Source organism: Cyanistes caeruleus, chromosome 8 (genome assembly GCF_971803275.1).
Source record: "Cyanistes caeruleus chromosome 8, bCyaCae1.hap1.1, whole genome shotgun sequence".
In the NCBI taxonomy this organism is placed as follows: domain Eukaryota; kingdom Metazoa; phylum Chordata; class Aves; order Passeriformes; family Paridae; genus Cyanistes; species Cyanistes caeruleus.
The window spans coordinates 35136018-35148632 of record NC_141708.1 but is presented as its reverse complement, the minus strand read 5'-3'; the positions used below and the strand labels follow the sequence as shown (position 1 = coordinate 35148632).

The 12615-nt window shown below is 56.8% G+C and overlaps 2 protein-coding genes across 4 annotated transcripts in view; one reads left to right on the top strand and one right to left on the bottom strand.

Annotated features, from left to right (window-relative positions):
- CDH23 (cadherin related 23) overlaps positions 1–12615 on the top strand; it is a 180162-nt gene that overhangs the window by 150462 nt on the left and 17085 nt on the right. For both annotated transcript variants that reach the window (XM_086901349.1, XM_086901350.1), the window contains one exon: positions 12380–12601. In XM_086901349.1, coding sequence (XP_086757475.1) covers positions 12380–12601 — 222 coding nt within the window. The remainder of the gene's footprint in view (positions 1–12379; positions 12602–12615) is intronic.
- On the bottom strand, positions 602–11477 carry VSIR (V-set immunoregulatory receptor). Of its 2 annotated transcripts, none has more exons than XM_023930112.2 (7): positions 10661–11477; positions 5656–6114; positions 4929–4976; positions 3586–3693; positions 2195–2222; positions 1569–1756; positions 602–1316 (listed from the first exon to the last, which is right to left on the bottom strand). In XM_023930112.2, exons 1-7 carry the CDS (start codon positions 10722–10724, stop codon positions 1279–1281), a joined length of 933 nt encoding a protein of 310 aa, XP_023785880.1. In that variant the 5' UTR covers positions 10725–11477; the 3' UTR covers positions 602–1278. The 2 variants fall into 2 exon arrangements, with proteins under 2 accessions (XP_023785880.1, XP_023785881.1); XM_023930113.2 differs by having other exon boundaries at positions 1569–1753; positions 10661–11341.

Sequence of the window (12615 nt, the reverse complement as noted above, 5' to 3'; positions counted from 1 at the left end):
AATCAAATCCTGAAGCAGCCTGGGGCGTCCCCAGCCCATTCCAGAGGCAAATGCTGTTCCCCCCAGCCATGTAGTGTGGAAATTCACGTGCTGCCAGGGATGCTCCGCCTGGCCACACTGCCTGGTTGCTCAGGTCTGACTCTATTTTGCTATGACTAATGTTTATGTTTGTCTCGTGGCCCATTTTTTTACCCACCCTACAACAGAAAGAGAAACAAGAGTAAAAAAAAAAAACAAAAACAGCAACAACAAATGAACACACTCTGAGTAACAGCATCTGCCACAAGGTCTGATATCATCACCGGGGCTGAGTCACACAGGAGCCGTAGTTTCTTTTGGATAAGCAATGCCAGAGGCTGGGTCCAGATGCTGCAAGAGCACCACTCAGGGCATCAGAGTCCTCTCACAGTGGCCCCAGGAGGGCAGGGGGAAGCCATCCCTGGCATTTCCCACTGTGTCCCCCCATGCCTCCACCTCTCCACGGGGGCGCTCGGCCACCTCACGGGAACATCCTCCAACACCCTCCAGATGAACTTCCTAATTGACAAGCATTTAAAAAACAAAAAAAAAAAAAAAAACAACCAAATGAAAACCATAAACATCCTTTTTTCCCTTTTAATCAGCACTGATAATGAAACAAACAGAAAGATAAATTGCCCTGATCCCAAGCCAAGGATAAAACTGCAGCAGAAATAAGGCTCTTCCCAACATGTGTCCTGCTGAAAAGGCAGTAGCAGCGCAAGTCCACGGCCATTTCAAAAGGCTGGTAAGGAAAGAGGGCTCTGGTGGCAGCAGGACGCCTCTCCCCTTCCTGTTTTGCAAAGAAAAAGGTAGTACAAGGTTGGCTGGTGATCCTGTTTTGTTCCATGCTGAATAAAGTATTTTACCATCCACTCCCAGAGAGGATGTTCAGTCAAGGATCCAGAGGCGTGTTGATGTTGCAGAGCTTAGACCCTGGCAATAAGTTAATCCTCAGGGAAGCCTGCAGGTGCAGGACATCCTTCCATCCCCACATCCTCAATTTCCAGCTAGTCTGTAAAATGTGAGCAGTACAGAGCCACGCACTTCTCCATGGAAACAGGTAGTTAAAGATCGAAATCGGAGCAAGAGAGGTTCACTTCCAGTCCCAGAGCAGTGCTAGGATGGGAGACAAGGGCAGGGATCCTGCACACAGCTTCATTTCTTACGGCATTGCTGGCCCTGGCCCTGCCACCCTCACAGGGCTGTTGTCTTGGTGAGCCTGGCGTGGTCTTTGGGATGTGGCTTCCTCTGGGGTCTTTAAGCTTTCAAGGAATTTGGTGAGTCGGGAACAGGATCTGGAAAAGAGCAGACCAGGGAATATTAATCCAGCTTGCAGCTGAAGGGATATTATTCCAGGAAGTGGCTGAACTCTGTTTTTGCATGGAAAACAGAGGGTTTAGGTCCTTGCCATCTTTTAAGCTGTGGGATTTGATGTCCCACACCACACCAGGTTTGCTGCTGATATTTAGCCCCCCCCCCCCCCTTCCCCCTGTCCTCCACACCTCTCCCGGTGTCCCCAGAGGGGCTCAGCATTGCCAGTCACTCACCCAGGGTTGGGAAGAAGCAGTCCCCAGGCCCAGGGGGGGACAGGGGGGTGTTGGGCTCCGAGAGCAGATGCCGGCCGGACTCCGAGGGCAGCCTGCTGGCCACGTAGGAGAGCTGGGGCCGGGGCCGTGGCTCCACGCTGGCCGACGGCACCGCCTCGAACACGGGGTTTTCAATGCCCTGGGCGCTGCTGTGGCACAGGAGAGGAGTTGGGGTTTTTATTTCTGGAGCCCTTTTTTATCCCCAGGGGTTTGGCTGAGCATTGGGAACAGGGAAGCAGGGCAGGGAGAAGGTTCAGGGAGCAGCTCCTGAGAAGGTGGCACCACCTCAGCTGAGAGCCAAAGGGGAGCCCAGTGCACAGGGAAAGTTTAGCCAAAGTGGTTCCAGGCTAAACTCTGAGTGCAGGGAGACACAAGCCCCTGAAAAACGGAAGGAGGCACTTCCCACATGGAGAGAGGGAAGAGAAACAGTGATTTCCCAGAAAGGGAAAGGACTCAGGGCGTGGGTGACACTCTGCTGGGATATGTGCTGGCTTCAAGGGGAAGGCAGAAAGGACGAGACCTTTGCAGGGTGTGGGATTCAGGCTGCAGGGGCGTGTGAGGAGCTGGGAGCACGTGGCTTTCCTTACCTATCCATCCTGACAAGCTCGTGGGCACCTGCCAAAGACAAAATGTTTGGGGTGAGTGCTGGCAGCACAAGGCCCAGACCCACTGCCAGTGCTGGGTTCTGATGCCTTATCCACCTCCAATTCCTCCTCTCCCTTTGCACTGCTCCCTCCCTCACCCTCTTCTTCAGGCCTCTGCTTTGCTCCCAAACCTCCTTCCCTGCATCCCTGCCCTCTCCCATCTCATCCACTCCCCAGCCCAGCTTCCTCCCAGACTGAGACCACAGGCTCCAAAGAAGGGGAAGAGGCACCTCTGCAGGCATGGGGTGAAGTGAGGTGCAGCTGCAGTCCAGCCCCACTCGTGCCCAGATGCCACCACCCAGCTGTGGCACCATCTTGGGGCTCTGCAAACACCACCTGGCACTTGGCAGCACGGTGCTAGGTATTCCCTCACCCCCTTTGCCCCAGCAGATCCCACAGCCCACCTTACTGGGCTCTGCCTGCCTGCCTGAGCTGAGATGCTCGAGTTCTGGCCCAACCTGTGCCTAAGAAAAGTGCTGTGTGGAAATAACCTGCTCCGTGACCCCTGGCAGGGCAAACCCCCCTAGATTTTGACTGGGGTGAAGCAGCATCCAGGTGATGGAGGTGGGAGCTGCAGCCCAGCCCCTGCTAGGTGGGTGCCTGAGGGGGATGTGTGGAGAGCACAGTTCCCATTCTGGTGGCTGGCACCGTGCCCGCTGCTGCTGCAAAAGCCACTTCTCCAAAGGTCTCCTCGGAGCCGCAGAGCCGCCCACCGAGCTGGGAGAGGAAAACCACGGGGCCCCCGCTTGCCCAAGGGCTGATGAAATGGCTCTGCCAGTTGAGGTGGTGCCCCTTTCCGCTTAATTACCGAAATCTCCGTGAGCCAAGCACGGGCAGGAGCTTAATTACTGAAATCTCTGGAGCCAAGCTCAGCCTGGGATTCCAGGCCGGGGGCAGCAGAGGGGAGACCTGGCTTGCTGCAGTCCTATGGCCATAGACATGTCAGGGGTCTTTTTTAAAGAAGAGGGTGAGAAAAAGTGCAAATACTGCTTTGCAGTCAGTCAGAAGGCAAAGCTTCTGTTTCAGGTGTGCAGTGGAAGGGAGGGATGAGAAAATGAGATGTCTTTCACGGTGGATGTGGAGCAAAGGGCTCGGCAGGGAGCATCCTCACAGTCTCAGTGTCCTCCTCTCCCACCCTCCTCACCAGCAGCCTGCAGGCATGCCTGGCCCTTCCCAGGACAGCTCTGCAGGAGGCACCTGGCAGGGACCTCCACCTCCCACCAGGCCCGTGGGACTTGGGGCAGCCGAAGCAGCCGATCCCCGTGGGGCACATCCCATCCAGCCTTGCCAGGCTGCTGCAGCCCGGGAGATGAGCTGGGTGTCCCGGTACATACGTCTGCTGCTGGCAGCTTGTCTCTGCTTGTAAATGAGGAGCAGGATGAGGGGCAGGCAGAGGATGCCCACGATGCAGGCGCCCGTGGCCAGCGCGGCGGCCGTGATATCTGCAACAGAAGAGTGCAGAGGTGAATGCTCCCCCTGGCCTTCCCTTTCCTTGGCTTCCCCAGCCAAAATTGCAGGATTGCTTGTCAAGTCCATCATCAAGTTTATCAAGATCATCCAGCCCGTGTTGCCTCAGAGCTGATGCACGCGCGGTATTCACGCTGGGAAGCGCTGCCAGCTGTGGAGATAAGCTCTGAGGCATCCTGTTAGAACCCTCACCAAAGTCCTGCACTGCTGCAGGACATCCCAAGGGTTTTGGTCTTCTAGATATGAGGAGAGAAGCCTGGATAAAGGCTCCCAGCAACTTTAGAGCGCTGACTCCCAACCCACTGCCAGCCTCAAAATGCTCGGGCATCAAAGGGCTTGTTACCCACAGCCTCTGCTAATTAATGTGCCCCTGGAGAGTGTCACCCACAGAGGCTCCCAGAAAGGCTGGCAGCCTGCAGGCACATCTGTGGCCACCAAGGCCCCTGTGGGATGGCTGACAGTGAGGCTCCTTAAATCAAGGGCAGGTTCAGCTCCTCTCCTGCACCTCTATCTGAGGAAGCAGCTTCTTGCACCATGGGTCTGTGTTTTAGGAAGGGATGTTTTTCTCTTTTTTCCTGACAGGGCAGGGTGTCTCAGCACTTGAGACTGAAGGTTAGGGACAAGAAAGCACAGCTCATTGGGGACCAGGAGCTGCTTCCCTTGTCTGGGCCTGCTGCAAAGTAATTTTAGCCAAATCTGCCCATTTAGGAGCCAGCAAAGGGGGATAGAGAGAGGGACCCAGCAAGAAACCAGCTGCACAGTGAAGTGTGGGCATCTCCATGTCTAGACACAGCTCTGGGGGAGCCCCACATTGTCTGAGCACTCAAGCAAGGTTTGGGTTTCCCCTGCTCGAGGCAGAGGTGACCCAGGCTCGGGGTGTAGCAAGGGGTTCCTGCAGCTCTTTACCGTCCTGTCCCTTCCCATCTGCGTGTGGCAACCAAATCCCTACTTGGGGAGGGGGCTCAGGTGCTTTAGAACAGGAGGGTGAATGATCCCCATGGGCTTCAGGACCATCATGTCTAGGTGATGGGCTAAAGAAGGCTCTCGTTAAGCCTGGGGATGTGCCTGTCATGCACACCCTGCTGGAGCAGCACTGGATGCCACCCTGCTGCGAGGCTGCATGTGGGCACTGGTGTGTTGGCAGTGATCCCTAGGGAACATGGGCCAGGATGGCAAGCAGCACGTTGGAAAGAGGGAATTTTCCCTTTACCTTTGCCGGTGGCAGTGTGAAATGTGCAGTTTTGAAGCCCTCCTTTGCCTGCAGAAGAGAACAGAAAAGCTTAGGATTCACTCAGGTCCCACAGAACCCCCCCAGCCTGCTGGCTGTCCTTGCCTTTTCTCCCTGGTGTTGAGAATGTCATCCCAGAGCAGTCCAAAGCAGGAGTTTCATCCTGGGAAGTGTTCACCCAGATCCCTGCTGCAAGTCCCCCTTTCTCCATGGCAGCAGGGCCCATCCCTGACCATGCAGCTTCCTTTTTTTCAGTCTAAAAGAAAAGCTATCTAATGCTGCAAATCAAGGCCGGGAGATGCCTTTCCCCTCCCTCATGCCTCTCCCTCTGGGCTGCTGTCCCAAGGTTATCTGTGAGCCCTCACTGGGGCTTGCACCACCAGCCAGCTCCTTTTAAGTTGAGGCTTGTTTTTCTCTCTGCCAGAAGGAGGTTGAAGAAGATCAGTGAAACTATGTACCATGGATTTTATTGCATTCCAGCCTCTCGAGTTATTAAGAATTTTTTTTTCCTTCTTTTTTTTTTTTTTTTTTTTAATGTTCTGCTGCTCTCTAGCCCCAGTTCAAACCTTCAACATCTGCTGCTCCTTGACTTCTGGAACATGCCCTGCACTTCCAGCATCAGCACACGCTGCATCCCCCACCTCCCCTTCCCTGGCCCTGTGCCCTGGCACGGATGCAGGGCTGGCAGGGGCTCCTTTTCCCCCCTCACCTCGCTGGATCTGCAGCTCCACGAAGCCGTGAGCCACCTGCATGGTGTGGGGCTTGCCGTGGCCTTCCCTCCTGACCTCCACGGCGTAGCAGCAGTAATTCCCACTGTCCTGCAGCGTCAGGTTCATCACCACGATGTGGAAGGCGCCGTGGTGGTCAGGGACAAACTCCACACCGTGGTGGCCGCTCTGCCGCCCAAGGGGGGATTTTTGGGAGCCATTGCCCGGCAGCTCGTGGTGCCTGCTGAGGTCGTGGTGCAGCTCCCTGTCGGTGACGTTGCGGATGTGTCTCTTGTCAGAGCAGCTCTGGTCGCCGGTGCTGCTGAAGTACCAGGTTTTGTAGAGCAGGTCGTGGCGCTCGGCCAGCGGGCCGCTGATCCGGCAGGTCAAGGTGACATTCTGGCCCTCGGGACAGACGCAGAGCGAGTACGGGGTGGTGATCAGGAAAGCTGCTGCCCCTCCTGCCAGGGAGAAGGTACCGAGTCAGAGCCTGGCTTTACCCTCAGCTTGCAAACTGCAAACCCGCCACCAGTGCTGGCAAAGCAACCTGGCACAGGGTGCCCAGAGAAGCTGTGGCTGCCCCATCCCTGGAAGTGTCCAAGGCCAGGTTGGAGAGTGCTCTGAACAACCTGAAGTAGAAGGAAGTGTTGAAACTGCATGGTTTTTAACTCCCTTCTAACCCAGACCATTCCAGGATTTTGTAGCCGGGCTGGGAACACAACTTCACCCTGGAAATCAACTCTGCAGGAGAGACACGCTTGAAATATGGTTAAGCATCAGCAGCAGGGAGGCAGAAGCTCCTCTGGGGCCAGCAGAGGTGTGGGGCAGGGAGGCAAACGAGGATGAGAGGAGAAGCAAGGCAGAGGGGTTATGGCTTGTGAAGGAGGAAACACAAGCACTGCTGGGCCAGCTGCAAGGGAAAAATAAAAAATAAAAAGGAGCAAAAACAAACAGAAAAGTTCTAGGAGGAGCAGTGGCCCCCCTTCTCCCCCAGATGAGGCGGGGAGCAGGTCCCACCCTCCTTGTTTTTCAGCCCCCAGGGAGGAAGTGGGGGAACTGGCTGATGCTGACAGCGAGGAGCTTCTGGAAAACGACAACAATTTTCAGAAAGGAATTCTGGAACGTGGGCAGGAGGCATGGCAGAAGTGGGAGCAAGGGGCACACCGTGGCATTCCCAGCACACAGGTGGGGGGAACTGCTGGGCAAGGGCAGCTGTGCATGAGCAGAGGGAAAAGTGCCAGGACAGGAGAGGTTTTGCTGCTCTGGCCCTGCCCCTCCTTCACGTTTGCAGAAGTGCTTACGTCACTTCGAAAGCTGTAGAAAAAGCAGATTCCGTGTTTATTTACTTTGAATTACAGTGGAAAAGAGGTTTCTGAGGCTGGTTTGCAGCAGAGAAGATGTTATAAGGGTGAGATGGGTTTGTTGCTTCTTTTTGGTTTGTTTTTTTTTTTATTTTATTTTGGTAACATCCTGTTGTGCCATTATCTCCACCACGTTTCGCTTTGAGGTTTCTCGCTTGCTCTGTCGAGAGGGCGTCAGTCACAGGCGGGGCGTGATGTGCCTGCCCAAGAACCAAGCCAGCCCAGGGGCTCCACACTGCTGGGCCACCCCGAGAGCGTCCTGGCAGTGGAGTCACTGTGTCACCTGCTCTGCTGGAGAGAGTGAAACCAAAAACGTGCCTTCCTCCCACTGTGGTTATCTCTGACGCGATGCTGCATGAGCAGCCGCGAAGCCCCTGTGCCCTGCCCCAGGGTGCTCTGCAGGGAGACGGAGCCCTTGGGAAGGAGATCGGCCCCACTGCACTCCCTGCTCTGGAGCCCACAGTGCCAAGGAGTCCCCAGAGCCAGGGATGGTGTGACCTTTGCCTGGCCACTCTGGCTAATTGCTTCCTGCTCCCCACAGCAGGTGCAGCAGCTCGGAGCTGCTCCGGGCCAGAGGTTCCTGTGGCCTGAGCTCAGTGCTGCCTCGTTCAGTCTCCTTGGCAAGCCCTGACTTCTCCTCACCCTTGGGTGCTGCTGGGGCCAGGATGCACAGCCAGGCTGGATGGGTTCTGGCAGAGCAGGTCCCCCACCTCCTTGCCAAAGCGCCGAGCACAAAAGGCACCTCAGATGCGTTTCTCGATACCTGCCACAAAGGGGAAGTGCCCCATTCACATCGGGGCTCTCCTGGGAGCCACAGGAAGGGAAGCCAGGGCTCTATTGGAGGAAGCCACACTTCCAACACCTTCCAAAAGTATCTGCAGGAGCCTTTTGTTTTCCACACGCCCCCCTCAAGTGGAGTAGGGCCGTCCCGCTCATCCCCGCACAGGCTGCGAAGCGCTGCCTTGCTGAAGCGTCCAGCCTCCACCTCCGGAGCTTGATGGGAACCGTCTGGATGGAAAGTCAGCACAGCCCACGCTTTCGGGGAGGGGCAGAGGTTACCATGTGTGCAACCTTCGGCATTGCAGGCTTCCCTTCCTTCTCCGCAGCGGGGGAAGGCTCTTGAAAGCCACGGAGCGGAGGAGAAAGCAGCTGGCAGGGCACGGTACAGCCCAGAGCGGTGCCAGGGCCCTTGGTGCTCCCTCCCCAAGATGTACCCAGGCTTCAAACACGTGCTGGATGCCAGATGGAGCCCAGAGGAAACATCTTCTGGTGGTGTCTTTATACTAAAGCCCATGGATCTTTAATCTCCTGGGCTTCCTCCGTGCCCAGAGCGCAGGCTTGGCTCTTTCCACACCCCAGTCAAACCATTCCCTTTGAAGTCAGAGCTGCTGGTAAGTGCCAAAATAAAGCCAGATGCCCATCTCTATGCATCTCCAGCTGGTTGGACCAGTTGAGGGCTGAGCTGAGAGCTGTTGTCTTGTCACCATCTGGTAAAGGCAGAGGAGGCCTCAAGCAGGTGCCAAAAGTGCCCCTTTTCCTCTTTGGCACCTCAGTAACTTCATCTCCAAACGGTGGCGTTGCACCGGTGAGGTGCAGAGCCCAGTGCAGTGTTGGTACATCCCAGTGCTGGCATCACTCTCTTGACACCTGAGAGCTCTGCTTTCAGACAAAACAGAAACACAAAAAAGTGCAGAAACCTGACCTGTGCTGCTTGGCCAACCAACAGCTTAAATAAATCAGGATCTCACACCAAATTCTGGGTCAGTGACCAAGAGCCTCTCCTGGCTCCTTCTGCTGTGTTTGGTCCCCAGCCCTGGCAAGCAGGTGTTTGCTCTGCACTCCTGTGCTTGCCAGAAGTGATTTCCACATCAGGCCGCTTCTTTCCACTCTGAGGAAATCTGCAGGGATCAGGGGGATGGAGCCTTTGGAGGGGCTCACCTGCTGCAGGGGAGGGGCTGCTGGAGACAGAGGTGGAGCAAGGAGCTCTGCTTTCCTCCTCTTCACATCAAAGTGCCCCAAGCCCCATCGTCACTGAGCTGTGATTATGCCCCAGAGTTATCAGCCAGGTGAGATGTGCAGGGGCGTCCGTGGCTCTGCAGAAGCACCTCGAGCACAAGAGAAAGAGGAGAGAAAAACCTTGCTGAAGATGCCTGAGACATGTTAGCAGCCCTCATCTCCTGCACCCCAGGGGCCAAATGGCTTTTCCAGCAGTGGGGGTACCCATCATCCAGGCAGCGGAGGGAGCAGCCTCGGGAGGTCCTGCCTTGCTCCTCTGCCAGCACAGCCCTGGCTCAGCGACAGCACTTTTGGGATGAGATTTTGGAAAGCCCAGCTCAGCTGCCATCCTTTACGTGAAGAGGAGCCACTTCCACCTTGCTGCCACTTCCACATCCACCTTGCTGCCAGCATCCCCAAGCTGGATGTCTCCAAGGGCTACTTCTCCATCAATCCCTGCTAAAATTAGCCAGGGGTTCAGAAAGTTTTGGCAGGCGTGGGGTTGCGCAAAGCTCAGTTCCTCTGGCAGCAGCCTCACGTTCAACAACAGCATCCAAGCTCGTTGCGTTGCAGAAGGCCTGAAGCTCAGTCCCAGCACCCCAGATGCATAAATGAAATCTTTCAAATCCCTGTGGAGATACTGGGAATTGCTCCCTGATGCCGAGATTCGGATGAGAAGCAAAACGTGATTCAAGCCTTGCTGTAGCAGAGGAGAAGGGAAGGGACCTCTTGGGGCATCTTTGGGCATCTTCCTGGAGATGTGCTGGCAGAAGTCGTGGAGGCAGTCACTCTGTCCCGGGAGAGAGAGTGAAGCCAAGCCCGACGCTCATCCTCCGCCTGCGCAGGGCAGGGAGGGATCACGGTCCTTCCCAGCTTCCTTCTCTGAGTCCTTGTCCAGAGTGGAACCGCAGTTTTAATGCCACCGCCCCTGCTCCACTGCCTGGGCCCGGACGCCCGAAGGGAAACGCTGCATGCCAGGGCTGGTGCGGAGTCAGGCATGAAGCAGCCCCCTCCCAAAGCATCCCCCTGACAAGCAGCCAGCGAGCTCCCAGCGCTGGGGAGCGCTCCCTCCGGGGAAGGGGAGCTCGGCAGCCGCTCCCCGTGGCCCTGGCCACGGCTGGTTGCCCACCCGGAGCAGCTGCCCGGCACATCCCGGCGGAGCGCAGCATCCTCAGAGAGGGCTGCTCGCACAAATCCCCTCTCTCCGCTCCGCCAGGGCTGCTGGAAGGGGTCTTCTCACCGTGGCACAGCCGGGGACCCCCACCGCGCCAGGGAAAAGCGCCGTGCGGGAACGGAGCAGCTTTTCCAGCCCGGGGTCCCCAGCGGGAGGCTGGCGGGGACAGGGGGCTGCTTTGCTCCCACGCATGTTAGATCAAAGCAGAGGAAGAAAGAGAAAAAAAAACACTCTCAGAGTTTTAGAACGGCAGTTCCCCTGCGGCCCCTTTTTTACCCCAGCACAACCAGCACCGTGTGAAACACCGGCTTGATCCCCCCACACGCACACCCCAAAATCACAGGGGAGGAGCGCAAACATCGCCCCAAACACCCGATTTCCTTGTGCCGGAGCTCAGCCCCGAGCAGGCGAGCACGGGTGCCCCAGTGAGGAGAGTTTCTCCGGGCAGGGAGGAGAGGAAAGCGAGCTGGAGCTTACCGTGGGAAGCCAGCAGGCAGAGCGCAGCCAGGAGCAGCCCGCTTCGGGAGGACGCTGTCCCCATGGTGGCGGGGGGACCGCGGAGAGGTGGCCTCTGCCGAGCCACCGCACCCTCTGAGCAGCCCCGCCGCGACAGCCGGACTCACACACACACACACACACACACACACACACACACACACAGGAAATTTCATCGCGATTCGCGCTGCAGAGAACAGCGAGCACCCCCCGGAGGTGAGAGGCTGCAGGGAGCACCCGCGGGTGGCGGTGCCTTCGGACCCCACCTCTTCGGACAGTGGGTGCCTCTGCTGGGTTTCTTCCCTTACGGCCTCACCCAGAGCCAGCTGGTCCCCCTGAGTGCGTTTTTGGGGGATGCTCGCCGGGCCAAGGGGCTCGCGGGTGCTGATTCCTTGGGCCGGGTCGTAACTTGGCTCGCAATCACTGTTTTCCCCTTGTTTGTGAGGATTAAGGAGGCAGAACCTCTCCTGGGATGAACGAGCGGCTGGTACAGGGAAGGGTTACTCCGAGCAGTGCCGACTTGGAAAAGGGAATGGAGCATACCCCCCCCCCAAAAAAAATGGGAGCAAAGCATCCCCCTCCTGCAGCCCATTTACACTCTGCCCTGAAATAGCAAAAGCAGCCCCGTGGTCTGACACGTAATTCCTCCTGGAGCTTCTCTTCGAATTCCAAAGGCATCAACAAAACCTCTAGCTGCAGCTGAGAGCTGCCTCGTTTCCAGTCAGCCTTTCCTGGAAAGTGGAGCCCGGAGACACGCGGAGTTTTGCAAGCCGCAGGAAACTTTGCTGCTTGCCTGCCCTGAGTCGGGAGTGTGCGGGGAAATAGAAAAGTACCTAATTACCGTGTGGCATTGTGGCTTTTACAGCAAACACGGCTGTGATGCTCCTGCCAAAAATGTAACCCTTGGCTGGCTGGAAGAGATTTGTTGCTGGGGGAAGGTGCAGGTGTGAAGCCCAAACACCCCAAGGAAGCCCCAAGCCCCCACCTCTGTGCTGAGCCCTTGTGCTGAGTGGGGTGCCACTGTCACCTCCCCATCCCCAGGTGGGGTGGCAGTCCCATAAGACAGCCAGGACATCAGGTGACCATGCAGGGCCAGGGACAGCGGGAGAGGCTCCAATCCAGCCGAGCCTGATGGGCACTGACGTTGTGGTCAGCAGGGAGGTGGTGGGACCATGGAAGGTCAGTCTGAGTGTCCAAGATGCTGGGTTTTGTTCCTCCCCTGAGCCACGGCAGCGTTGTCTCCAGGTATTTTCCATTCATGTATATTGTATTTTCCATCCATATATACCATAACTATTGTTGTTGTAACAATTCCCCAGTGGCAAGACAAGGACTCACATGCGCCTCCTCCAAAGAGAGGGACAGAGAGGTTCAAGGTCTGCTTTTCCCAGTGCCATGGGCTGCTCCCTGGTGCTGCCAGCAATGGTAAACCGTGAAAAGAGGAGGGATCCCCTAGAGACACGCTTTGCTTGGGAACAAGTGTGTGATTTAATCTCAGCACGTTTATCTCTGTACCCAAGCGTTACCTGGAAGTGAGTCTGAAGCCACGGCTCATTTCATTTGGAGCCCTGCACTCTCATTTGTGTCTCTTGGCAGTGCTGAGCCCATGCTGGTCATTGACCTTGACAGATCCAGCCACCTCCAGGGACTGCCCAGAAAATGCCTCCAACAGGGCTTAACGCCATGTCCCGTGTCCCACAGGCCACCACCATGGTGTACGTCACCGTCCTGGACGAGAACGACAACGCTCCCGCCTTCCGGCAGCAGCTCTACGAGGTGACCCTCGACGAAGGTCCCTCCACACTCAACGCCACCCTGGTCACCGTGCAGGCCCTGGATCAGGATGAGGGACCCAACGGCACGGTGGCCTACGCCATCACCGAAGGCAACATCTTGGGTACCTTCCACATTGACAACGCCACGGTCAGTACGGATGC

What these genes read in the sequence shown, in the direction of transcription:
- VSIR (XM_023930112.2), bottom strand. Translation starts at nt 10,724, where the DNA reads ATGGGGACAGCGTCCTCCCGAAGCGGGCTGCTCCTGGCTGCGCTCTGC. An exon ending in CTGCCTGCTGGCTTCCCACG is followed by an intron (nt 6,115 to 10,660) that starts GTAAGCTCCAGC and finishes TCTCCCTGGCAG; the next exon opens with GAGGGGCAGCAGCTTTCCTG. An exon ending in GGAGCTGCAGATCCAGCGAG is followed by an intron (nt 4,977 to 5,655) that starts GTGAGGGGGGAA and finishes TCTCTTCTGCAG; the next exon opens with GCAAAGGAGGGCTTCAAAAC.